This window comes from Meles meles, chromosome 1 (assembly GCF_922984935.1).
Source record: "Meles meles chromosome 1, mMelMel3.1 paternal haplotype, whole genome shotgun sequence".
Taxonomy (NCBI): Eukaryota; Metazoa; Chordata; class Mammalia; order Carnivora; family Mustelidae; genus Meles; species Meles meles.
This window is the reverse complement of record NC_060066.1, coordinates 186841806-186868314: the sequence shown is the minus strand read 5'-3', so window position 1 is coordinate 186868314 and position 26509 is coordinate 186841806. Positions and strand designations below refer to the sequence as shown.

The 26509-nt window shown below is 50.7% G+C and overlaps 1 protein-coding gene across 10 annotated transcripts in view; it reads left to right on the top strand.

Moving 5' to 3' along the window:
* The first annotated feature begins 10496 nt into the window (after positions 1–10496).
* Positions 10497–26509, top strand: part of MACF1 (microtubule actin crosslinking factor 1) — a 353302-nt gene continuing 337289 nt past the window's right edge. For 4 of the 10 annotated variants that reach the window (XM_045981979.1, XM_045981918.1, XM_045981996.1 and 1 more), the window contains exons 1-2: positions 10498–10585; positions 13899–14170. In XM_045981979.1, the coding sequence (XP_045837935.1) occupies positions 13951–14170 (220 nt within the window). In that variant the 5' untranslated portion in view covers positions 10498–10585; positions 13899–13950. Of the gene's footprint in view, positions 10586–13898; positions 14171–26509 lie in introns of those variants that run through there. The other 6 variants (XM_045981912.1, XM_045981910.1, XM_045981909.1 and 3 more) reach the window with 2 other exon arrangements.

The window sequence follows — 26509 nt, the reverse complement described above, 5'->3', positions numbered from 1 at the left end:
GCTTTGTACTCCTGCCTAATTTTGTCTCTGGTTGGGTTTTGACCAGCCCTCTCAGTGGCTAGAGTTCATTCATTCATTTACTCATTCATTCACTCAGTAAATATTTATTGCATATAATTTTGTGCCAGATACTCCTCTGGAGACAGGGGTGGGCTGGAGGTGGGGGAGGTACAGCAGTGATCAAACAGGCACAAATCCTTGCCTTCGTAGAACTTATATTCCAAGGTTCTACCTGGGAACCAGTCTCCCCAGAGCTGAGCCCCACTTTTTTTCTTTCTTTCTTTCTTTTTTTTTTTTTTTAGGTTTTATTTATTTATTTGACAGCGAGAGAGGAAGCACAAGCAGGGGGAGTGGGAGAGGCAGCCTTTCCGCTGAGCAGGGAGCCCGATGCGGGGCTCAATCCCAGGACTGTGGGACTCAATCCCAGGACTCCGGGATCATGACCTGAGCCCATGGCAGACGCTTAACCAACAGAGCAACCCAGGCACCCCGATCCCTACTTTCTGCTGCTTATGCCCATAACCCATTGCCCAGATAAGATCTGCAAAGTATCAGCTCTGTTTCTGACACTTGAAAGACAATGTGGCATCATAGAAAGAGGTCAGTTTTTAGAGCTCACAGACTCAGGATGGGATCTTCCCTCGCGCACTTCCTGGCTATGAGCCCTTGCTGAAGACACTTCTCCATTCTGAGCCCTGATTTCCTCATCTGTAAAATGGGACGCTGACAGGACATACCTTGTAGTGTCGTCGTAAGGACTGAATATAATACACCGTTAATTGTGAAGCAGGGAGCATCATGCCTAAACAGCGAGGGCTTTGCACATGGTAGATGTGTGGGTTTGGGATGTCAGAACCAGGAGACTTGTGCTCAGCTTGGAAGGTAGAGTGAGTCAGCATCCAGGAACCTGGGGCAAGAGAATGGAAGAGAGTAAAGGAGAAGCAGGCTCTAGGAGTCCCTGGCCAGAGAGCAGGAGCTCAGAGTGGAAGGAGGGGCAGATGGTGGGTGTCAGCCCTGCTGAGATCATCTCTGGTCTGGGGGTCTGAGAGTGACTAGCAAAGAGAAGAGTGGGCAGCAGAACCGAGATGGCATGCAGGTCCCTGGAACCCGGATGGCAAGGGGACGGGCACCATGGAAGTCTGGAACAGAGCCTGCCATCACGAAGTCCCCAGGCCTACCTTCCTCACCTCTTAGCCTTCCTCCACTCCCACAGTCAGTCCCTGCCACCTTTCCGCACCCCCCCCCCACTATCTATAACCTATTCTCCCCAGCCTCTCCCTCTCTACTCCTCCTCCTTTCAGATCAATTTTCAATCATGCTCAAATCTTTCCCTGCTTCAAAACAAACAAGCAAACAAACTTCACATCCCTCCAATTACTACCCTATCATTTCTCTTTCCCTTCCCTGCCAGACTTCTCCATCTCCTTCTCCACGCAGGCTGGCCTGGCTGATACCCTCCAAAGTCCCCTGAGCCCCTTCACGCCCAATCACCAGTAACATGGAAAGTCGTGCTGTGCCTCCTGGTGTAGGCGCTCTTCATCTCTGAGCCTGGAGTCTGCAAGGGTGAAAGTGGAGAGAGGGCTGGTTTCCCTGTGCAGCAGAAGAGGGATCCAAGGCCCCCGTGCTGCCTCCCCTATAATTAGAAACAGCATAATGATAAGGAACATGTGTGCTGCATTGCATGTCACAAAGGGACCTCACATGTTCCCTGCTCAGAGGACTTCAGTGCTTTCCTGATCACACACACAATAATTCCAGTAAGCTGTGACCGGGGCCCCCTCCGGGGTCTAGCTCCTGCTCTTCGCTGCAACCAGCCTCGTCCAGAATTCCACCCACTCACCCCGCTCCTCCCACGCCTGCTGGCGCTCCCTAAACACACAAAACTTATTCTCGCCTCAGCGCTCTCGCGTTTACTGTTTCCTTTGCCTGAAACATTCCTCCTCTACATTGCCCGATTTGGAAACTTCAGCCACATGTGCCTGCTCCAAATTGAGACGTGCTGTGAGTGTCAAAGGCCCAAGGGATTTTTGAGGACCTAGTTCACAAAAAAAAGATGTTTAAATACCTAATTAATTTTTAGGGGCACCTGGGTGGCTCAGTGGGTTGGGGCCTCTGCCTTCCGAAGGAGTTATGATCCCGGGGTCCTGGGATGGAGCCCAGCATTGGGCTCCCTGCTCGGCGGAGAGCCTGCTTCCTTCTCTCTCTGCCTGCCTCTCCTCCTGCTTGTGATACCTGTCTGTCAAATAAATAAATGAAAAAATCTTTAAAAAATATATCTAATTTATTTTTAATGTCAATTACATTTCAAAATGACAGTATTTTGGGTATGTGGGATGCAGAGGATGGTTGGGAAGACTGAAGTATGCCAATATTTGAGCTGTATCATCCAAATTAATTTCACCTGTTGCTCTTTACTTGTTTTAAATAGACTTTGTTTTTTCAACTGGATTTAGGTTCACAGCCAAACTGAATTGCAAGTCCAGAGAGTTTCCATATACCTCCTGCCCCTTAGACACACAGCCACGCCTGCCACCGTCCCCCTGCATCACAGTGGTACATACCCGTGGTGGTACCAGACATGGTACCAGTGGTTACCATTGGATACCATGGTATCAGTGGTTACCATTGATAAACTTCCATGAACCCGACACATCATCATCGGAAGTCCACAGTTTATATTAAGGTTCACTTTTAATGTTGTCCATCCTGTGAGTTTTGACAAACGTGTAATGACATTTATCCGCCATTCAGAGTACAGCCCTAGAAACACTCCATGCTCTGCCTATCCAACCCTCCCTCCCTCCCCCATGAACCCTGGCAACCAGTGATGTTTGCTTTTTTATTTTCCTTATTGTGGCTTCTAGAAAATTTAACGTAATTTAGCTTGCACCCCATTTCCATGAGACAGCACCCTCTAGAAGTTCACAGGTCAGTCTGTCTTCTTCTCTTCGGGTCTCGGCTCCAAGATCACCTCCTCAGTGAGGCTCTCCCTGATCAGCCCACCCTATCTAAAATAGCAGTCCCACAGCCATATTTTCCTTTCTACTTTATTCTTCTTCCTGTCAGTTTTATTAAAAACTGTATCACACCGAAATGTAGTTATACATTTAACTGCCTCTCTCCCCTACTAGACTTTAAGTTCTGTGGTCACAGATACTTCCTCTGTCTTGTTTTTTCACTGTGTCCCCAGCTCCTCTAACAGTAGCTGGCACACAATAGGTTCCCAATAAGTACTCGCTTAATTAATTAATTAATGTCAATATTGCTAAAGCCAAAAGTGTCTTGAGCCAAGTAACCAAAATGACCATGATGACGACAATGAGAAGAGACAGCAGAAGTCTCCCCTGGCGACTCTCTTGAGAGTAAAGAATCTTCTATACCGATCTTCTGTGTGTGTCTGGCCTGAAGTGGTCCAGCTCCATGCCAAAACCAGTCCCCGGGGCCAGGGGAAAAGCCTATCACCCACTGCCTTAGGCATTGCCATTTTCATTCCTTTCCACGCTCAACTTTTTTTTTTTTAAAGATTTCATTTATTTGACAGAGAGAGAGAGATCACAAATAGAGAGGCAGGCAGAGAGAGAGGGAGAAGCAGGCTTCCCGCTGAGCAGAGAGCCCCATGTGGGGCTCGATCCCAGGATCCTGAGATGACCCGTGCTGAAGGCAGAGGCTTAACCCACTGAGCCACCCAGGCACCCCACCACGCTCAACTTTTCAGCCACTCTCTTCTGACTGAAAACCTCCTTCCCGTTGTCCCATGACACTCTCCTACTTTTCCTCCTACCTCTTAGGGTCCGGTGTTGATGCACTCAGGGCTCTGTCCTCCTCCCTCCTCACTCTTCACTTGCCCTCAGTAAGCTCAACATGGATGCTTAACTGTCTGTCCTTGTCCTCATGCAGACACCCACCCCCCTTCACTTGCCAAATCTAGTTCTGGCCTTGATCTTTCTTCTGAGCTCCAGGTCTGGATATCTCCACTGAGCAGCGCAAGGGTACTTTGAAGGTAGCATGTCTAAAAATGAACACAGTATCTTTCTCCCCAAACCTGTTCCTCCTTCTATATAAACTTAGAAAATGACACTTAACCTGTCTGGTACAGAAATCAGGAAGTTATGTTTGGCTCCTCTTCTCCCTCACCCTCCACATCGTTCATCCTTAAGTCCTGCTAATATCCCTTTTTTAAAGTAAACTCTTAAACTCTGCCCTCAATTTGGGGCTCAAAGTCATGACCCCAAGATCAAGAGTCATATGCTTTATTGAATGAGCCAGCCACACACCCCTGTTGATGTCCTTTTATTATTTGTTTTTTATTTTTTAAACATTTTATTTTTAAGTAACCTCTGCACCCAATGTGGGATTCAAACTCACAACCCTGGGATCAAGAGTCATACACTCCACTCACTGAGCCACCAGGCGCCCCTTTTAAAGGTCTTTGATTCCTTACAATTCTCCCCATCTTCACTATTATCATTCCTGCCCAGTCTTGTCAGGACAAGTTGAAATGTCTTTTCACTAGCACCCATCAGAGCTTTCTCACATTCAATTTAGCCTCCCTGAAGTCTATTCTGGTCCCAGCACCCAGAATGATTTTTTTTTTCTAGAACTCCTATCGGATTAAGTCCCTGCCCTGTTTGAAATGTCTGAATGGCTATCATCAAAAGTGTTGGTGAGGATTTGGAGAAAAGGAAACCCTCCTGCACTGTTGGTGATTATGTAAATTGGTGCAGCCACTGTGGTAAAAAGTATAGAGGCTTCTCCAAAAATTAAAAGTAGAGCTACCTGGGCGCCTGAGTGGCTCAGTGGGTTAAAGCCTCTGCCTTCAGCTCAGGTCATGATCCCAGAGTCCTGGGATCGAGCCTCGCATCGGGCTCTCTGCTCGGCAGGGAGGCTGCTTCCTCCTCTCTCTCTCTGCCTGCCTCTCTGCCTACTTGAAATCTCTGTCTGTCAAATAAATGAATAAAATATTAAAAAAAAAAAAGTAGAGCTACCATATGATCTAGCAATCCCACTTCTGGGTGTTTACCCAATAGAAATTAAAACAGAGGGATGCCTGGGTGGCTCAGATGGTTAAGCAGTTGCCTTCAGCTCAGGTCATGATCCCAGGGTCTTGGGATCGAGTCCCACATCGGGATTCTTGCTCAGCAGGGAGTCTGCTTCTCCCTCTGTCTGCCTCTCCCCCTCCTTGTGCTCTCTCTCTGTCTCTCTCTCTCTCTGACAAATAAATTAAAGTCTAAAAAAAAAAAGAAATGAAACAATCTCAAAGAGATCTCTGCACTCTTGTGTTCACTGTGCATTATTCACAACAGCCAAGATATGGAAACAACCTAAGTGTGCATCAATAGACAAATGGATAAAGAAGATGTGGTATATGTGTGCAACAGAATATGACTCAGCCATGAGAAAGCAGGAAGTCCTGCCATTTGGACAACATGGATGACCTTGAGGGCATTATGCTAAGTGGAAGAAACCAGACAGAGAAAAACCAAGTGTTTAAGTGGTATCACTTATATGTGGAATTAAAAAAAAAAAGTCAAAGTTATAAAAACAGAGAGTAGAAAAGTGGTTGCCAGGGGCTGGGAAATAGGGAAATAAGTTGGTTAAAAGTATACACACTTTAAACAAAAATTAAAAAATAAAAATAAAAAAAAGTATACACACTTTAAGCTATAAGATAAATAAAGTCTGAAAATCTAATGTAAAAGATGGTGGCTATAGTTGATAAATTATATTATATAATTGAAATTTGCTAAGAGTAGAACTTAAATGTTCTCACCCCCCCAAAACTCTGTGTGTGTGTGTGTGTGTGTGTGTGTGTGTCTGTATGTGTGTGATGTTAGTTCGCTAGATGGAGGGAATGCTTCCATGTGTATTTGTATACCAAATCATCATTGTGTATACTTTAAATGCCTTGTAATTTATTTGTCAGTTGTATCTTAATAAAGCTGAAAAGAAAAAAAAGGAAGAAACCCCCAACAATCCAACCCTCCAGTGGCTTCACATGGAATTTGGAAGAGAATCTAAAACCCAACATTCTCCATAATTTCCCCTAACCACTTCTCAAGCCTTCTTTTGGACAACCCACACCACCAGAGCTCTTCATGCCAGTTATTCTGAACTCCTTTCAATTTCTTGAGGATTAGATACTCTCTCTCAGCTTTAGGTCGTTGTACATACTGATCTCTCTGCTGGTAAGTCTCTTCCTCTGCTGTTCTCACTTCACTGATTCGCTCATTCAAGCTCATTCATTCAACAAGTGTCTCTGCGAGCCTCCGGTGTGCCAGCCACTGTAGGGATACAGCAGTAAACAGCGCAGACAGCTTCCTCACTCTCCTGGAGCATCCTAGTGGGGGAGATAGAAAAGAAGCAAGTAAACAAATCAGCAAGATAATGACAAAGTGATAACTGTTATAAGGAAAATAAAGACATTTAGCAAATGCGGTTACTGTAGATGAGTGGTCAAAAAAGGCCTTTTTTAGGGGGGTGATTTTTAAGCTGAGTCCTGAATAATGAAAACGGCACCAATTATACAACATTTTAGTTTTTTTAAAAAAGATTTTATTTACCTGACAGAGAAAGAGAGCACACACAGGGGGAGCAACAGCAGAAGGAGAGGGAGAAGCAGGCTCCCCGCTGAGCAAGGAGCCTGATGCAGGGCTTGATCCCTGGACCCTGGGGTCATGACCCGAGCCAAAGGCAGACGCTTAACCGACTGAGCCACCCAAGTGCCCCTTAATTTTTTTTTTTTAATTTTAAGTAGGCTCCATGCCCAACATGGGGCTTGAACTCATGACACCAAGAGTCCCATGCTCTGCCCAGCTAGTGCCCCAATTATGCAACACTTTAGAGAAGAGAATTCCAGGCAGCTAAGACACTTTGCAAAGCTCTAAAATGGGAATGAGATTAGCTTGTGAGAGGAACAGAAAGAAGGTCTGATGTGTTGGAAGGGAGCAAGGGAGTCTTGAGATTAGGTCTAAGCAAGGGCCAGATCATTATGGACCATTATAAGGAGTTTACATTTTATTCTAAGTGTAAGTTGGAACTGTGTGTGGGGTGACATGACATGATTTAGGTTTTAAAAGGTTTGCTCTTGGCTGCTTTATGGATTGAAGTGGGTGGGAGCAAAAGGGGAAACAGGAAGGACATTCAGAAGGCTAGTGCAGTTGTCCAGGTAAATGATGGATTAAGGCAGACATAAAAAGACAGAAGTTGTTGATGAGTTCAGGATAGATTATGGAGGTAGTTTTTCAGCCCTCACTGATGTGGAAGAGAATGAGAGGAAGAAAAATCAAGAGTAAATCCTGGGTCTTTGACTTGAGTACATGGGTAGGTAGTGGGGCCTTTTTTTCTGCGATGGCAGAGATGGGGAGGAACAGGTTTGTGGGTGGCAGGGGCAGACACCAAGAGCGCTGTGGGGGATGTTGTGAGTTTGAGATGCTTACCAGATATCTGGGCGGGGACGGGGATGTCAAGGAGGCAGTTGGATCTGAATCTGGAGCTGGGATGAGACACAGATGGGATACCTATCTGGACAGCACCAGTGTCTGGATGTGAGGAATCGCTCAGTGAAAGATGGGCAGGAAATGTTCTAGGAAGAGCTTAGAAATCTTCAAAGTCCCTCCGAGTTTGGGGATCCTGTGCTCTTTCCTCTGGATAGCATTACTTCACACTCCAGCCTCCACTCAGGTTCATGTTTATCTCCACCTCCCATTGGACACCTGTCTGATTCCATAGGGTCCAGAGGAATAGGTTGGAATACAGGATAAAGTGGAAGGAAAAGCCAGTATGGAAAACTACATAGGCTACTGGAAGAGCCTTCCTTTATGCAAAGACCAAGAAAGACAAGGATGAAAGTCCTGGTAAAATTATCTGGCCTCTGTGCTGTGCTCCCTCCCAGGGTGTCCTATACTACTCCCCCCGCCATCTCTGCACTGTCGTTCAAGTATAATTGCCCTTTTGCTTGTCTTTCTCCCCACTGAGACTGTGAGCAGCATGAGAACAGGGGCCATGCCTGTGTGATTTGGTTTTGAACCAGCCGCACAGCACAAAGCTGGGTGCTTGGCACTGATTCCATGCTTAATTAGTGTTTGCTGAATGGATGGATTCGAGAGTGAGTGTCATTTTCCTGATGTGGTTGGAAACCTAGAGGCCCAAGCCACAGTCTGGGGCCAAGTTCAGGACTCCAAATAGTTCTGGGTAAGAGGTTGTTTTGGGGCCCCTCCAAGGCAAGAACCTTGCTCAGGTCTTTGGGGTGTTCCAAGGCCAGGGACTTCTGGAGGGAACTAGCAGAGAACTTCAGTTGGTGAAATGGGGGACAGTGAAGGGGAACACTTACCAGACCCAGGGGATATGGTAGAAGGAATAGTTTTTAAGTGTCTGCCCCCTCCACTAGGCCACAAATCCTCAAGGACAAAGACCTGAACAGATTCACTCCCGTGCTCCTGACAGGACACAGAACTGTTCCTGGCACATGGTATTCCTCAATAAAAGATTGGCTGAAATGAATCAAAGCCCAGTAGCCCAAGGTTACTGGCCAGAAGCCAGCTGCAGAAAGCTTGGCAGATCTTACCAGCAGCTCAATTCCAGGGCAGCAGTGCTGGAGCTAAAGTCCTGGGGAGACAAAGCTGAATGTCCTAGGTCCTGAGTCCTGAAGCCTCTGGAAGCTCCACCTTCTCTCAGCCCACAGCATGAATAATTCAGGACAGGACTGGTGGTCAGATTTGGGAAGGACAATGAGGTTGAGAGGAGGCAAACCTTTCTGTGCTCTCCAGTCAGAGAGGCTGGGGTTGCAGGCTTCCTAGGGAATGAGACAGCCCTGCCCCAGGAGCTCTCCTCAGCTGGTCCTGTCTCCAGAGCTTGGGGCCACAGGTCCCAGCCCCTGCAGACACTGAGTCTCATACCCAGCCACTGGCACCCTTGTTATGTCTTCCCCTTGGCACCCATGTGACCCTCTCACCAGAGAAGGGTTTTTGCATTTCTGCTTCTGCCTCACTGTTTCTCAGCACATCCCCACTCGGTTGGAACTTTCCAACCGGTCTGTTGAATTCTCCTGGGCTGAGGCCTCTGCAGGCTTCTGGGGAGAGACGTCCCTATGCTACCAGCCCAGCTACATTTTTGGACCCCTGACCTTTCTCTGGAAGTCCAAAAGGAACCTGTGGTCCACAGTGAAGAACCCTTGGCAGGATCAAAGGACTTTGGTTCTTTGCCTTGGCTTCAGACAGTGAAGAGCAATGGTTACAACACGAGATTTGCACTTTAACCTGGGCTTTAACCCAAGCCCCAACACTAGCTTGCTTTGTAGGCATCAGCAAGTCATTTAACCTCTCAAAGTCCCTGTCTCCTTATTCTAAAATGAGAATCCTAAAGATACCTACTGCACAGGGTTATGAGGAGGATTTAACAAGATAATGTACATAAATGCCTGGAGCACTGCCTAGCACTTAGTAGAAATTTAATAATGGTGGTTCCTTTCCTTTACTTGGGAGGATACATGCAGACAGAAACCTAGAAGGTGTCAGGGGTGGAAATCCCCCCTTCCCATCTCCACTGTCCCTTCTTGGGATCAGAACCTCATTACCTTTTGCTGGGACTATTGCAATAGTCTTCTGGCATAGCCATCCACACTCCTCTTGTGCCTGTCTTTGGGTTGCGTTCACTCTTCTGCTTTCCTTCCTTCCTTGGCTGCTCATAACTACACAATTTAGACCAGATTTCTTAGCCTGAAGTTGAAGGGCCTCTAAGTTGACCCCACCCACTTTTTCCTAACCTTTACAGAGCAAAAAGACCCAGGATATGGAGTCTGAGGACATGGATCCTAGTCCTGAATTGGCTACTTTCTTCCTAGATGACTGAGTAAATTATCTAGTCACAGTTTCTACACCCAGAAATTGATGATCATAATATGGCCTTAAGGGATCCACTGAGGTTTATATCCTGCCTTTACTGCTGAGTCCAGTGGAGCCAGTGGGCAGGACCAGATGCATCTTGCTCACTCTTACATTCTTAGCACAGAGCCCAGGGCCTGGCACATGGTAGATGTTCAGTACATAGATTTGTTGAAAGAATGAACGAACAGGATTGTAAGGATCAGACACCGCATGACCCAGGTAAAGCACCTCACATGGTCCTTGCATGGTCCCCCAAGAGGCACACCCAAATAGCAGCTGAATACCCTCCCTTCTCTGAAGATACTCCCTTATCTGTACTATGAAAGCACTGAAGGCATTTCTGGCTCTTATTTTCTGCATTAACTAGGCGGAGCATGCAGAAACCGCTCAATAAATGTTTTCTCAGGAGATGCAGCATAAGAGTGAGTTCCCTCATGGGGCCTGGTTCCCCTCTGCCCTTTGCCCCTTGGGGAAGATGGGGCCTCCTTCTGATCCCTCCTACGTTCAGCTCCAGAAGCCCAGCGGGTATGTGGACCGGCTCGGGCGCTCTCCCAAGCGGAAGCAGAAGCCCCAGGAACAGGGAAAGAATGTGGGTTTGGGGGAAGCCGGCAAAGGAGGGGCAGGCCGGGGAATGGGCCGTTTAAAAACCAGGTCCGGGCTGAGAGACGACCCGGCAGCCTGGGACAGCGACTCGGGGACCAGCGGTGAGGAGCTTCAAAGGGGCGGGCGGATGAGCCAGGCCGGGGTCAGCGAGCGGCCGCGGGGCCCGGCGGAGAGGGCGCGGGAGCACTGGGCGGGGAATGTGGGGGTGTGAATTGGCCTGGGAACCCGGCGGCGGCACGAGAGGAGTTGCGGGGGGGAGGGACCCAGAGAGAGGGCGCGGGGGGCAGTGCGGAGGGGGCGCCGGGCTGCGGCCGGGCAGGGGCGCGCCGGGAGCAAGGCAGCGGCCGCGGGTGGGGTGCGGGGCGGGGGGGAGCGCGCATCGAGGGGCGGGGGGCGGTGTCGGCGCCGGGGGTGGGGGAGCGGGTTGGGCGGCTGCGCCGGCTCCGCTTCAGCCGCTGCCGCTAGGGCGCGGGGGGCGGGGGGCTCGGCGCCGCGAGCTCGGCCATTGTGGGAGCCGCTCCCCTCGGTTCCTCTGCGCTCCAGCCCCGGGCGCGCCCCGCCGCCGCCGCCGCCTTTGCTGCTGCCACCGGCTGGTCTCCCCTGCTCCGGCTCCCAGGGTAAGGCGCGAGGCGCGGGGCTGGCTGCAGGCTCCCTGCCTGTCCACCGGGTGCGCGGCGGCTGCGGGGCGCGGTGCTGGATGGCGCGGGGCGGCCGCGCCCGAGTCCGGGCGGCCGGCGGCAGCGGGGAAGCGGCTTGACAGGCGCGGGCATCGCGGCCGCCCGGGCCTCGCACCTGCAGCCCCAGGGGCCCGGGCAAGGGAGCGCCGAGCGCGCGGGGCGGGGGTCTTCCCGCGGCGGGCGCTGCCCAGGCCAGAGGGAGGCGTGTTCTCCGGGAAGATGGGACGCCGAGCCCTCTCGGGACGGGCGAGACAGCTGCGGGAGCGACCAGGGCCCGGCTAGGGAAGGCGCTTCCCGGCCCCAGGTCTCCGCCGCGGGCCTGGGCGCCCGCTCGGCTCCCGGTCGCGCGTCCGCATGGCGCGGCCCCGCTCTTTGTCAGCCGCGCGCGGCAGGCACGCGGACCCACCCGCGGGGCCCCGGGTTCGCGGGCGCGCCCCTCCCCCACCGCGGGGCAGGGGTGGGGGGCCGGGGGCGGGAGGACCTCAGCGGGCGAGAGCCAGGTGAGGTGCCGGTCGCGCACCGGGCCTACGGCCTTGGGAGTGGGCTGGGGGCGTGGGCGCGCGCTCCGGCGACTCGGGGGCTGACGGAGTGACTCAGGTGAGCGAGGGGTGGGGCGAGAGCCCCGAGGTCAAACAGGTGTTTGCGAGGGGAGGCTGACTGACCCGGGTAGAGCCAGGGAGAGACGGTCTCCCCGGGAGGAGGCTGGGGATGTGCCGGCCTTTGTAGTAAATGGGCGTCTTGGGGAGGAATGGGCGGTTCTGGCTTGAAGCAGGTGGTCTGAGAGGAGGGGCGTTTTTCTGGCCGCGGCTGACGCTTGGGAGGGAAGCCTGGCCTGAATTTCCCCCGAGGCGGGGGCAGTAGCTTGGGCACCGGAGCTGGCTGTGGGAGGCGGGCACCAGAAGTAATTGCGGGGAGGGGGGAATGCTAGGATAAAAGGCAGAGCTGTGCCAGATCCTGGGTCCTTTCCTTTCTGTGGCTAGATTCCTTCTTGATGTTCCATGGGAAGAGGGCCCGAATGCTTCCTGCACAGGAGGGGCCCTGGAAGGGCTGTTCTATCTGCCCGTGGCTGCTTGGAGGCCTCCTGCAAACGTTTGATGTTTCTTTTGTTATCTTGTCACATTCTGTGCTTCTGGTGGGGATTTGCCAATGACCCAGAAGCCCGCCCCTGCCCCTTGTTCCCTCCAGGTTGAGGTTCCCAGAATCCGGGAGGAGCTGTACCCAGAGACCTAGGTGCAGGTATTCCCCATAAGGGAAAGCTGACGGTCTCCCGCCCACCTGGACCCTAGAGCCAAAGTGAGAGCTGCTTAGTTGAGCTGGATTTGGGGCCTGCAGGGAGGCTGGTAGCTGAAGGCATGCACCATCCGCGCTCTGATGAGGCCGCTGGGGTGGTGGGCCATGTGTAGCAGATGGTTCTGGGAAGGGAGCTTGGCCTGGCTGAGGGACGGCTGCCCAGTCTGGCTGGTGGAGCCCAGCTGGCCCCAGAGTGGTTGTGTTTCCATTCAGATCTCTCCACTAGCTAAAATGACCAGAAAAACTTTCTGTACCACCTCCCCCCACCCCCATGCTGTGCCACTTATTCCCCCAACAGCCCTTGGAATAAGCAAATGAACATTTTATCTAACACCCATTGTGTGCCCTGTGTGGTTCCAGCCAGTTATATTTGCATTTCACTATGTTCTTAAAACATCCTCTAAGGTGAAATAGTGCCCCCATTTTGCTGGTGAGGAAACTGAGTCCCAGAGAGGTGAAGTGACTTGACCAGACCATACCAGTTGTAAAGACCAGAGTTGACACGCAGGTCGGTCTTACTTCAAGTTCAGTACTTTTCTCAATAGACTTGGCCAAAGATGGAATGGGACAGATGTAGAATTTCTGTCTATTCTAGCTCAAGCTTTGTTTCAGGCCTGCCAGTGAGATCGTGCTTTAGCTTTTTGAAAATACTTCCCATCTGCTGCCCCATTTTATCCTTACAACATTCCTGGGAGGTAGGTCGAACAGGAATGGAACAGTAGATGCTGTCCATTAAGTGCTTACTAGACACTGTGCCCTGTTCCGCGCTTTACCTGCAGGATCTCATTTGTGCCTTGCAAACAGCCCTGGGAGGTGTAGGCGCTATCATCATCCCCTACTTTATAGATGAGGATGCTGAGGCTCAAGGTCAAATGGCTTCCTCAAGGCAGAACCTGAATCCACGTCTTATGATCTGTGGGACTTGAAAGGTCCAAATGACCAACTAACAATAATAGCGCTTACTGGGAATAAGAGCTTAACTTTTACAGAGTATTTTCAGATTTATTTATTTATTTATTTTTAAGATTTTATATATTTCTTTTGAGAGAGAGAGAGTAGGGGGAGGCACAGGGGGGAGAGGGAGAGAGAGAATCTCCAGCAGGCTCCCCACTAAGCGCAGAGCCTGATGAGGAACTGGACCCCACGACCCTGAGATTATGACCTGAGGCGAAACCAGCAGTTGGACGTTTAACTAACTGAGCCACCCAGGCGCCCTGGGTATTTTCATATTTATGAACATCTTTACATATTACATCCTGGGATTTCTGTCAACCCCTGTGAATTCATTTTGCCCTGCATTATCATCATCCCATTTTCCAGATGAAGAAACTGAGATTCAGAGATCAAGTCAATGGCAGAACTAGGTCTAGCACCTGCTTCCCAAGTCCCAGTGTGCCTTATACGACCGATCCCTTCGCCTGCTCACGTGCTCTCCTCTCTCCCACAGACCACCTGTCCCTGGGCTCCCAGGCCCTCCCCTGGCAGCCCCTGCCTGGGCGATGTCTTCCTCAGACGAAGAAACGCTCAGTGAGCGGTCCTGCCGGAGCGAGCGGTCCTGCCGGAGTGAGCGATCGTACAGGAGTGAGAGGTCGGGGAGCCTGTCCCCATGTCCCCCGGGGGACACCTTACCCTGGAACCTGCCACTGCATGAGCAGAAGAAGCGGAAGAGCCAGGACTCGGTGCTGGACCCTGCGGAGCGGGCCGTGGTCAGAGTTGCTGGTAAGAGAGGCCCTAGCAAGCAGGGTGGCGGGAGGCAAGGTGACACTGGGCCTGTGTGCACCGACTGGGGGCGGGTCATGCAGGGGGCCTCCTGGGGCGCTCTGACAAGCCAGCTGGAGTCCAATTTGGCATTGTTACTGTTGGAAAGATGATGGAATAACGTTAAAGAAAAACCCAAGACGGTAGACTCTGCCATTCCTCACCCCTGTGAGCTGGCCAGAGGCCTGGATGCCGTTTTGCACCTTCTCTGTCGTTGTCCCCACGCAGTTGCCTTCGTGGCCTACGCACCATTCTGGATCTGACTTTTTTCACTTACTGTTATACCCAAATGATTTTCCATATTACACCTTAGGCTTTAGAGTTACCATTTATAAAGGCTGTGTAACATTTCATGGTTTTAAAAATCCTACTCATTTTCTACTTTTTTTTTTTTTTGCCACCATAGACAGTGCTGCAAAGAACATCTTTATGAATAATAGCACTTGACTTCTGTTGAGTTATTTCCTTGGAGTAAGTCCTTGGAGAGGGCAGTTTCACTCACACTGCTTTCTGAAAATGTGGTACACACACAGCCTCCCTGCGGCTCAAGGGCTGGGGCTGCCTGCTGCTGTGGGACATGCCTGCTTCTCCTCTGCTAGCAGGTGAGCTGAGCCGGCAGGGCCTCCGGGCCACGGTCAGGAGTGAAGGTTCCACGGTCAGGGAGGGGAAGTGCTGGCGGGTGATCCAGCCACCAGCCAGCTGTGTGGCTCTAGGCAAGTCTCCTGTCCTCTCTGAGTCTCACTTTCCTAGGCTTGAGACTGCTTCCTGTGCTGAGCTGCCTTGAGGATGAGATGAGATAATGCATGGAGAAAGCTCTCAGCACTGTTTCTGGGTCAGGAAAGGGGGGGAGTGTTGTGGAGGGCTCCCTCTGCTGCTTCCTCGAGGGCATCTAGAGCCGCCTCCGGGAGCTGTGCTTAGCGTCACCCGCTGCCAGTGGGCCCAGAGTACAGAGGCCAAGCTAGACTAAGTCGAGCAGCAGCTAGTTCAGTGACATCTCCCGCTTTCATTCGTCACCAAGGCCTCTCCTGCTCCCTCTTTGGTGTCTCTCAACAAATGCCCCCGGCCTGCCTCTGCTTTGTCCCCTCCCACGTGGGTCTTCCAACCTGCATCTCTCAGTTCTCGTGGTCCTGACCCTCTTCCATGTGACTCACAAGAGTATTTCGTTCTAAAATGTGAACCTGATCCTGTTTGTTACTCAGCTGCTTCTGAGCCTTCTTTGGCTCTTCCTTGCCTGGGGAATAGAGGCCCTGAAATCAGGCCCCTCCTGAGTGTCACCTTCTGCTATCTCCACCTCTAAGCACCTTGTCACACTGAGCTGTACCTTGACCCCTGGAGCTGTGTGCATTGCAGCCTCAGATCTCCCATGATGTAGCTTTCTTCTCTGTAAGGCACAGGGAAAGTGCGACCTTGTCTGTCCCCAGTACCCCCAGCGGTATCCAGAGCTCCCTCTTCCGCTCTCATATTCATACTTTTCCCTCCCCCGTGTTCCCTTGTACAGCACGGCAGTTATCCCCTAGGGAACCTGTCACTCCCTCAGGACTGTTAGCAATGCCAGACCACATCTTGCTTCTGTGTTTGCCCCCAGCTACTTGCACAGGGCCTTGTGCATGTTGGAGATCAACCAGCCCCGAATGACGGAAGGAGTGCAAGGAGCGTTTTGGGGAAAATGTGTGACCGATTGTGAGTGATCCAGGAGCAGGCAGTGAGCTGTAAAGGGATGCTAGATAGGGAGAGGGTTCTGTGGGCTCAAGTCCTGAAGGGAGGGTTTTAGCAGAAGGTGAACTTCCAAGGAGGAGACCCGGCAGGCAAGCTGGAGAGTTTACACTGCTTTTGTGGGTAGCAAGAAGCCCTTGGAGAAGGGTCTTCCGTCCTCCTCAAGACATCTGAGCCTGTGGCATCAGCCAGTCCGTAGAGTTTCCCAGCTGTCTCTAGGATGCTGGGAGGGCTTTACTTGTCTCCAACCTTGAGGGGCCCCGACCAAGGGGTCTCAGGACCCATAAAGCTCTCGTTTTCCTGAAGGTGGCCTCCTTCTCCCTCCGTATGCTCTCTAGCCCCATCTTCCACCACATAGACATACTTCTAGGTCCCTTTGAGGTGAGTTCCCCTTCCAGGCTGCTCTGAGGGGCCCCACGGGATGATTTGCCCGCCGTTCAACATTGCGAGTCTAGCACAGGAGTGGAGCGGGTTTGAGAGGGCTTGGGCCCCAGGCAACGTTTCTCAAGATGCTGCTGGGTCAACTAAGCAGAGGGACAGCGGGCACTGTGTTGTGTTTCCGGCATCCATGCTGATCTTCTGTACCTCCTGATGCTGCCAAATGACAATCCTGAGGAGGGGGCTGGGCCAGGGAGGCTGAAAATGTGGAGACTGTCATGGGTAAAAATAACTCGTGTGCTGCAGTTGGGCGTGTTTCGTTAGCAGAGAAGAGGCGGGCCGGCTGCTGCAGGGCCTGGCTGCAATCTTGCTGTGAATTCGGAGCATCGTGGGGGTTCGACCAGGGTTATTTAAAAGGCAGCCTGGCTTCTTCGGGAACTGCTTCCTGTGAGATGCAGGAAGGGCATGTCTGGGAGACCCTGGGTGCTCCGAGGCTCTCTGAAGTCACAACTTTCATTCTGGGAGGAAATGAAATCAGTCTGACCCTGGGAGCCAGCTGTGGCCCATGCAGTTTTCTCCTCTCCATGGGTCTGGGTGTGAAGCCAAGTGGGGGTGTCTGAATCAGTCTTACCAAATGCAGAGACCTCCCTCCTTCCCTGGCCCCATTCAGCATCCTGCGCTTGAGAGGCCTGATTGGGTGCTGGCGGGGAGGGGCCCTGCTGGTCACACATGTCGGACCAGAGAGGCGTGTCAGGACGAGAAACCTGCTGATCTCAGTCTACAAAGCCCACACAGGTTCTGGGAGCCCCATGCGTGCTGTAACCCGATTCTTCCCATCCTCATCCTTTCCTGCCAGATTCTCTCTCTCTTCTTGGCCAGCCCTGTTCTCAACTCCTTAAGCCTCTTCCCATTACAATGGAACAATAGTCCATTACCAAGAAAGCCAGTTTCTGTCCATCTGTGTTTTGGTTTGCATAGAGATTTCACAATAACTGCGAGTTAGGTAGGACATGTGTTAGGATCTGAGGCCCAGAGGATTTAAACAACTTGCCTGTATTCACACCCTAGCAGAGACAGGGCCTCTGACTCTGGGTACACTGTTATTTCCATTTCCTTAGGCAACATGTGGCAACCGGGCCAGGCTGAATCTTGTGCAGGTGACAATCTAAAAAGCTGAGCTGGTCTCCAGACTCACCTGAGAGCCCTCCTGCTCACTTCTGGGGGAGGTCTCAAGATCCTGGCCTATAAAAAGGCAGAGACAAAGATCTCTGAAACTTTGCCTCTTTGAAGACCTTTGGCTCTCTGTTACCGCCCGACCAGCTTTAGTGATAGCCTTACTCATTGGCGGGAGGCAACAAGGAATGGGAGGGACTGGGGAAGGTAGTCTTCCAAGGACCACAACCCCACAGGAGAGGAAAGAAGATTGTATATCTTGGGGCTTGTGGGGCGCTTGCCCCCCTTCAGAGAAAAGCTGGGTGTAGGACAGTGTCACACAATTGCATGCTGTACAGTTCTAGGGGGGGCGCCATTCCTCCTTTCTGTCATTGTGGCTTTGTATATTTATTATGACAAATTTCCTGCAGATGGCAGTAAAGTGTCTGGAAGAAGGGATCCCCTTTGGGCCAGGACTGGGCTGGGTGCAGGAAGAATTCCCCATCCACGTATCAATCCGGTATTCATCCACTTAACCTCACACCTTCAGGACCGTCCCTGTTCTCGGCACTGATATTCAAAGATGGCTGAAGACGTGGTCCCTTCTTCACAAAGCTCAGTCTGGTTGAGAGGACAGCAGGCAAAAAATAATTACATTCCTGTGTGCACTGTGAAACAGGGGAGCATAGGGACTTAGGGCTAAGGACTGGCCTCCTAGTTAACCAGTAGAAAGCAACCCACGCCTCAGCAGGTGCTGGTGAAATCATCATTCCCAACATCTTCTCCTGTGTGGCCTCCCCCAGGAAGCCTTCCCTGATCCCTCCAGACAGCAATTGTATCTCTGCCCAGCCCTTGTTTCAGTTGATTTATGTCACAGTTCATTGTTTCCACCACCAGATTAGAGGTTGCTGTAGTCAGGAGTCCCATCTTACCCTGCCTGGTGTTGCCCCAGGATCTCACCCTGAAAGCATGGGCTTACTAGAATCTAGAAGCCTGGTGAGGGCCGTGAGATGCAGCTCCAATGCTGGTTGGCCCTGCTTTGAGAGCTCACCTCACCTCCGCTGCTGGAGTCTCTCAAGGGCTTCCCTTTGGGGAGCCAGTGTTTGAGAGCTTATGCCTGGTCAGAGGAAGGGGCCTGCTTCTCTGCACCCGTGCCTCTCTCCTCCAGGATGGAAGCTCTGAGAAGGAGCCTCTTTGCTTGTTCGTTCATTCATTTGTTCAATAAAAAAATGGATTTAGCCCCAGTTAGGTGCCAGGCCCAGTGGAGACAAGTGGACCTAGAGGCAGAAAACTTGGGTGAATGACTTCACTTCCTGGAGCCTCAGTTTCCTTGTCTGTAAAAGGGAGATGATGGCATCTGCTTTGAATGATCATTGAGTGAGGGTCGGAATGTGTTAGACAACACGGGTTAACATGCCCGTTACTGCACTTAGCGTGTCATTCCTTGTGAGCTCTCTGGGCCACTAGAAGAGTCAATGGAGTCTCCAGAAAGGCAGCAGTTTCCCAGGTTAGCCAGGGAGGGGCCCCGGGCCTCTTAATTCCATCCCTTTCTTTTGTTCACATTAGGGCTTTGTCAGAGGGCAGGTGGAAAGGCTTTTTTTTTTTTTTTCCTGGCCAAGCCATGTTAGGAAGAAAGGAAAGCAGGGGCAGGAAAGGGAGCCCTAAAAACAATTCCACTGGGAACCCTTACTCCAGAGCTGCCAGTCTTGCTTGCCCCAGGTTCTTTGACCTTTGCACCCAGGGAGGCTCCTTTTACTTCCTAGCTTCTCTGCTTCTTCCTGGCAGTATCCTTGGGAGTCCCCTGATCCTATCCTGGAGCTTGGTTTCGGTAGCAGGAGAGTCCCATGAAAGTGGGGCAGAAAGAATTGTAGCTACACACCACCAGCTCAGCCCCAGCCCTTTGAAAGTGAATCTGGGTCACAGTAGCTGCAGGGATGGAAAGTGACCACGTGGGCAGAATTTTGTGCAGGCAGCAGAAAAGACAGCCTGACTGTCTTTCCTCTGAGGCTCAGGGTCTTTGTGGGACCCCAGGTGGCAAAGGAAGGTGATTGCCACATTGCAAGGTGTCGGCTTTGTGCTGTTGGTTTCCCATCATGCTTTTCCAGTGACTTCCTAGGTGACACGGAGACAGGTTTTGGAATGGCAGTCTGACTCATGCCTCTCTGTTCTGGAGCAGCTAAGGGCTGAGGTTAGGAATGCGGAGGAAGGACTGGTTCATTCGGGGGCTACGGAAGCCTGTCATTTCTCAGTCCCATGGGGTTAGAGATGACATGACACCAGAGGAGCTGACCGTACAGCGGAATCTAGGGCTGCGTTTTCTTTTGTTGCTGCAGCCTTCCCCCTGGGAAGAGGTCTGTGAACATATCTGGATGGGGGGAGTATTAATAACCCACCACCACCAAAGTGCGATCCTGCGCCCGGCCAGTTGCTGCGGCTAGGACCTGCCGTGATTTAGCCCTGAGTCTGCCAGTTGCCACCTGTCAGGTAGAAGTGGGCCAGCTTCCTGGCTCTGCCTTGGCTCTCCTGCAGGAGCAGAACTGGTGCACCTGGCTGCAGTCTCTCTGCCTGGACTTAGGAGGCTGCTGCAGAGACGGTCTGGCAGCCCCTGTAACCTGAAAACCAATGATGGGTGGAAGTTTCTGTCCTCAGCTGTGTCTCACCCCTACTCAAGAAGATACCAGGGTTTTGCCTTGTGTCTAGGGGGAGGTTCTGCCTGGAGCCTCAGTGGGTGTGTCTCTGGGCATGCCTTTCCCTCTGCATTCCCTCCTTACTCATCTCCTCCCTCCTGGGCTCACTCTTCTATTCATTCACTCAAGGGCATGGCTTTGGGAGTCAGCTGGAGTCCCAGTTCCAGTTCCATCACTTGCCAGTTGGGTGAGCCCAGGGAGATGACTAACCTCACTGAGCCTCACTTTCCCACAGTTAAAATGGGGGGAGCAAGTGTGCCACTGCAGAGTCTCATGGGGTGGGTTAAATGAGATAGTGAGAGTGAGGCGCTTGGCTCAATGCCTGCTGGGTAACCAGCACTAGATACGCATTAACCATTCCATGAATGTCATTCATTTGCTCATACACTTGTTCACTAATTCATGAATGCATCGATTCATTCCTTTGCTTATTCATTGATCATGCACTTGCTCGTTTGCCACATATTTCTAGAGCTGCTTTGTGCTAGGCTCCAACTGGGCTTCAGAACCCAGCTCCCTCCGGTGCAGGCAGCCAGCACGCATCCTGAGCTGCGCACGTGGCAAGCCGGAGTTATCTGGAAGTTCCGAATGGAAAGGCCTTCCTCCCTACTTCTGCCTCCACTGCTAGCTTAGCACTATGATAGGCTTTGATCTGGACCTTGGGAAAGAAATAAGACTTCTAGGACAACCTGAGGAGAAAGGGCATATCCCTGTTATTTGTTTCTTTTCCTGTTCTCCTCTCTTCGGCCTCAGCAGAAAGGAAGGAAGGGAAATGAAGAGCGAACAGCCGGAGTTAGGAGTTAAAGAATTCAGTGGGTGGTTTGGGGATTTGAACTCTGGACTCAGTCTAGGAGCTCCTAGGAGCTGATGTCAGCTGGGATCCCCTAGTAAATAATAGTTGTAAAAGCCACTGTATATTGTGTCCTAGATGTGTGCCTATATCATTCAGTCCTCCCAGAACCCTGGGAACTAGTTGCTACTCTCCCGGTTTTACAGTAAGGAGGAGAAGGAACTTGTCTGAGGTCAGATGGTTAGGGGCTAGTGGAGCTGGGGTTCAGCATCGCTGAATGTGTATGGCGCCCCCTGGTTGCTGTGGCTCAGGTTGGCCTAACTCCAAATTCCCGGCCTAACTCTAAATTCCCCACCTTCTTCAGAACATTTCAAACATACACTAAAGTTGTGGAAATAGTATAGTGAACCCCCACCACCCAGATTCAAGAATGATCAATTCATGGCCAATCTTATTTCAGCCACGCACCTCATTTCTGCCTCTCCTATTACAGAGTTGGAAGTTCCAGTAATCACACATTCTCACCATCTCACATTTAAACTATCATATTGGGGCGCCTGGGTGGCTGAGTGGGTTAAGCCTCTGCCTTGGGCTCAGGTCATGATCTCAGGGTCCTGGGATCAAGCCCTGCATCAGGCTCTCTGCTCAACAGGGAGCCTGCCCCCCCACCTGCCTCTCTGCCTACTTGTGATTTCTCTCTCTGTCAAATAAATAAATAAAATCTATCATATTGCCTTTCCCCCTGTAGTCAATATATTGGTTTATCTGCTCAGTAGTCATATCTGAATGGGAACCATCCCACTCAACCCGTTTCCCAGAGGCATCATATGGGATTCTGACTTCTTTTTTTTTTTTTTTAAGATTTTATTTATTTATTTGACAGACAGAGATCACAAGTAGGCAGAGAAACAGTCAGAGAGAGGAGGAAGCAGGCTCCCTGCCAAGCAGAGAGCCAGATGCGGGACTCGATCCCAGGACCCTGAGATCATGACCTGAGTCGAAGGCAGAGGCTTAACCCACTGAGCCACCCAGGCGCCCGGGATTCTGACTTCTTAATGCCAGGGCACCACATGTCCCTTCCAGTGTTGCTTATCTGATCTTCTGGCCCTTCCAGCTTGCGGTTCATGCCCTACTCCCGGAACACGCAGAGCTGGGCTCAAGCATTCCTGGCTCTGTGTCTGGAAATTTGATTTCTGAAGTGGTATCTGTTTGTTTTGCCTAAACCACTTCAAATGCATCAGGACCCTGCCAGTGTAAATAAGAAAGTCCCCTGAAGATGGATTTCAAATATTCAGTCTTAAGAGACTGAACTTGAGATGCATTAGGACTGAAGTCTTTAAAATCATAGAGGGAAGGGATTCTGGTCTTGTGAGAGAGGCCTGCACCCCAGGCCTGCCCTGATGCTGGTGAGCTGTTTCCTCTCTGGGGCTTCTCTGGGATCCTTACTTAGCTTCCAGGCTGCCTCTCACTAACCTTTTAGGGGTTTCTGTCCTGAGGTAGTATTGGATGAGGAAATGTTATTATATAGGGGCTTGATCCTGGGACTCTGGGATCAGGACCTGAGCCGAAGGCAGAGGCTTAACTGACTAAGCCATCCAGGTGCCACAGGTGATGTTATTTCAAGTGGAGGGATTAGCCACAGTGCCTAATTTGGGGAACCTCCCAATTCCCCCAAAGAGTGTAGAGTGCCGATAGCCCTGTTTGGGAGGAACCAAAGAGCCCCTACACAGGATGAGCAGGAAGGGAGATTGGGTGTGGTTTAGTGAGTGGGGCTCACATTAGCCTGTTTCTTTCAAGAGAGAAAAAAAAAATGGTTAGAGTCACAGAAAGCCTGGGAGACCAGAGAGGGGCCAATAGCACACCTAGGTCCTATGGATGTGTTCCGAATGCCAGGTTTGTGCTTAGCAGCTTACAGGCTTCATTTGACCTCATCCTTAAAACAACTTTAGGAGGCAGATGTGCCACGGTAGGTAGAACAGAAACCCAGAGAGTCCCATAACTTGTTCAAGGTCTCCCAGCCAGTAAGGGGCCATGCCGGGAATGGCTCTAGCTCTGCCTAGGGCAACCCATTGCCTCCCCCATTACAAGGAAGGGTAGTTTAATAATAGCTAACATCTGCGCGGCACTTCAAGGTTCACGGAATGCCTTAACTCCCATTATCTCCACTTGCCTTAGGAAGCCCCGGGCGGGTGAGGCATTCCACGCCCCTTCGGGACAGCTGCCTATCAGAGGTACAGCTTCTGCTCATTTCCCCCATGTAAGGATTGGAGATTCTTTGGCATTGGCTCTGACAAGCCAGGGGAGAAGGCCTGGGAGGCTGAGGTGGAGAGACTTGGCCAGTTACTATGGTAACCCAGACGGCTGAGTAACCATTTTGAGGGTTGCTATGGTGACGGGCTGCCTGTGGCAGGGATGTTGTCTTCCTGGGTGGCTGGCACCATCCAGACCTCTTAAATTAGCGACGTTGCACTTTCTGAACAGAAGAGGGCAGCATGATGGTGGGGAGACGCTTCCTACCCCAGAGCGGACTGGGAAACTGGAGGCAAAGCCTAGTGAAGTGTTTCCAGAGGCTGGGCGGAAAGGGAGTTTTAGCTCGTGATGGAAGATTGGTGGCGCTGGACCTGGAGGCAGGTGTCCTGAGACTAGAACCGGATGATCTTCTTCCAAGATCTAGCTGAAGGATAGGGCTTGGGGCAGCCCCTTCAGTGTCTGGTTCCAGCTACTACCAGGGAATGTAAAAGGCACAGGAGACAGCTTACCCCCGCAAGGAGGAACAGAGCGCGTGCGCAGATGCACGCACGCGCACACGCACTACTAGCAAAGAATTTATTTATAAAGCATCCATTAACACATGTAAAATAATGCAGTAGGAGCCAAGCTGAAGAAGTGCTGGGAGTAAACCTTCTAGAGGTTGGAGGAGGAGCGCTAGCAGAAAGAGAAATTATTTTTCATTTTCTTCTTTCTCCTCCACACCTGAAGTCCTTGGCCACTGAGTGGACACTGAATTGGATTCTCAATTGTCTTGAATCACAGATCCTGCCCACATCTCCCACCCCCATGTCTTCACTTGAGACATCTATGCCTTCAGCAAATATTTCTTGAACATCTAGTAGATGCAAAGCATTGTGTTAGGTCCTATGATGAAGGAAGATGAAATAGATGTGTCTCAAAGAACTTCTGAATGAGGACATTATGGAGGCAGTGATGCAGACACCCACAATACATGTGGCTGGAGTCCCAGGAGTGAGAGGAAGAAAATGTGGCGGGGATTTTGAGAAGAGCCTCTTCTACCTGGGTTGCTTAAAAATAACTTCATGTCATTTTGGGTGAGCTTCCAAGATGGGTAGGATTTTACTAGGTGAAGTTGGGGAGTGGAGGACATTCTAGGCAAAGGCTCAGAGTTTGATTATAGGGGAAGACCCCACACATGAGGGCATCACGGGAGGCCAGCTTGTAAAGGAAAGTAGATGTCAAAATATGGAGGACTTTGAATGCCAGGCACAGGTAAGGGATACTGTGGGAGACAAGCATATTCTCTTAAATACTCTAGCCTTCAGAAGCCACAGGCAGCTGAGTATTTTAGGATCATCTGGTCCACTCATGCATCCACTGAATCAAAATTTTAAACAAATATTTGACAAGTGCCTTGCATGTGCCAGATCATTTGCTAGATGCAGGTCTAGCGGTGAACAAGGCAGACAACAGCCCGGGTCCTCAGGGAGCTAATGGTTTAGTAAGGATTAAAGACATGGAACTGATAGCTTCAAGTGTGATGGATATTACCAAAGGGGCGTAGGGGGGGGGGGGGTGGGAAGACCTACTAATCCTAGGGATCAAGGCAGGCTTCTCTGCAGGAGTTTCAGCAAAGGTGTGAGTAGGATGAGCCAGGCCAAAAGGGGAGAGAACTGAAGGATTACAGCCTGAGAAAAGAGCAGGTGGGAAGGCCCTGAGGTAAGAGAGCACATGTTTGAGAAGCTGAAAGAAGTTGAAAGAGGCTGGACCTTGGTGAGGCTTGAGTGGGGGAGGATGTGGTGGAAAAATAAGGCTTTATTTACTTTATTTACCTTTTCCTCCCACTAGATGTCCTTCTGAGTACATCCTGCCTCCATCGGCTTCCCCATGGCAGCCTCCTTAGAAATGCAATAGCAGTGTCGCCATCAGGAGCAAAGGAAAATCATAGACCTAAAGAAGAAAGCCTCAGAGCTGTCCTGATTGTGTGGTCTGGCTATAAATTTAGACTGTTGCTTGGAAAAAACCAGAAACCTCCCCTTCATAGTCTTTCTTCTTCCCATCCCCCCACCCTCCAGCAGCTGCTTTGTTCCTCTATCCTTATAAAATTTTCTCTGTATAAAACAGAAACATCAGCCAAACATGTGGACTTCCCCTTTTCCATTCATTAGAAGAATTCATTACTTCAAAATCTCATGGGAGCATTTAAATGCAAATCTTGTCAAGAAAGCTACTTGAGTCTGAGAAGCCCTCCAGCCACAACCCAAACCAGAACTTTCTTCCTTGATTACCATGTTTCTTAAAAGGAATCTCAACCTCTTGCCCTCTCCCCTCTAAGCCCCCTAAGCCTTCAACAAAGTGATTCCCAGAACAGATTCTCTCTCCCTTCTTGCCCCTGTCTTTCTTCACTTTTGGCAAGCCTCAGTCACAATTCTTGAGGAACCTGCTTACAAAGTGACACACATAGCAGCCCCAGGAGGGGATGGAGGGACTTTTCTGTTTACTGGAATGAAAATGAGGCAGATGTCTGGGGGTGAGGGTGGAGGTGTGTGTATGTGTATTTGTGTCTGGGCCGCCTTAGCCCTACTGGAATAAAATAATATAGGAAATGCAGATGACTCAGCACGGATACAGTCAAGGTCCCCAGAGTTAGCATTTCTATATTCTCTGCTGTTTATGAAAAATGTGCTTATGCCATCAATCTCCAACTCCTTCACCCTGCATTTTCCACTAAGTCTCTTATTTGAAAAATAATAAACCTCAAGCTTGGGGCGCCTGGATGGCTCAGTCGTTAAGCATCTGCCTTCAGCTCAGGTCTTGATCCCAGGGGCTCCCTGCTCAGCGGGAGGCCTGCTTCTCCCTCTCCCACTCCCCCCCCCAAATAAATAAATAAATCTTTAAACAAACAAACAAACAACAACAACAACCAAAAACCTCAAGCTTATTCTCCTTCTTTTCTTAAACTGAGCTCACTAGCAGCTGACACCAAACTGTGGTCTACCTTTTTTTAAGCACAAAGGATTAAACTGGAAGGAAATGAGCCTTTGTCCACAGACCCTCCTTGTCCGCCCTCTTTTAGGCCCTTCCATGCCTAGAACTTGGGCAGGCCAGCAGAACTTGATGGATGGGGAAAAATATGATTAATGACTTGCTCACCCGATTTTTGATCACGGTATGATGTGGAAACAACCAGTGTGTGCCTATTAGTGAAAAGCATCATCTTACTAATGTGCTGAGCACTGACCAAGTACTTGGCAACTACTCATAGTCCATAAAGAGGCAGGCCTTGCCCCAGGGGGAAGAAGCTCCTCTTTAAAAACCTTGAGAATGGGAGAATGGGAACTAAAATGG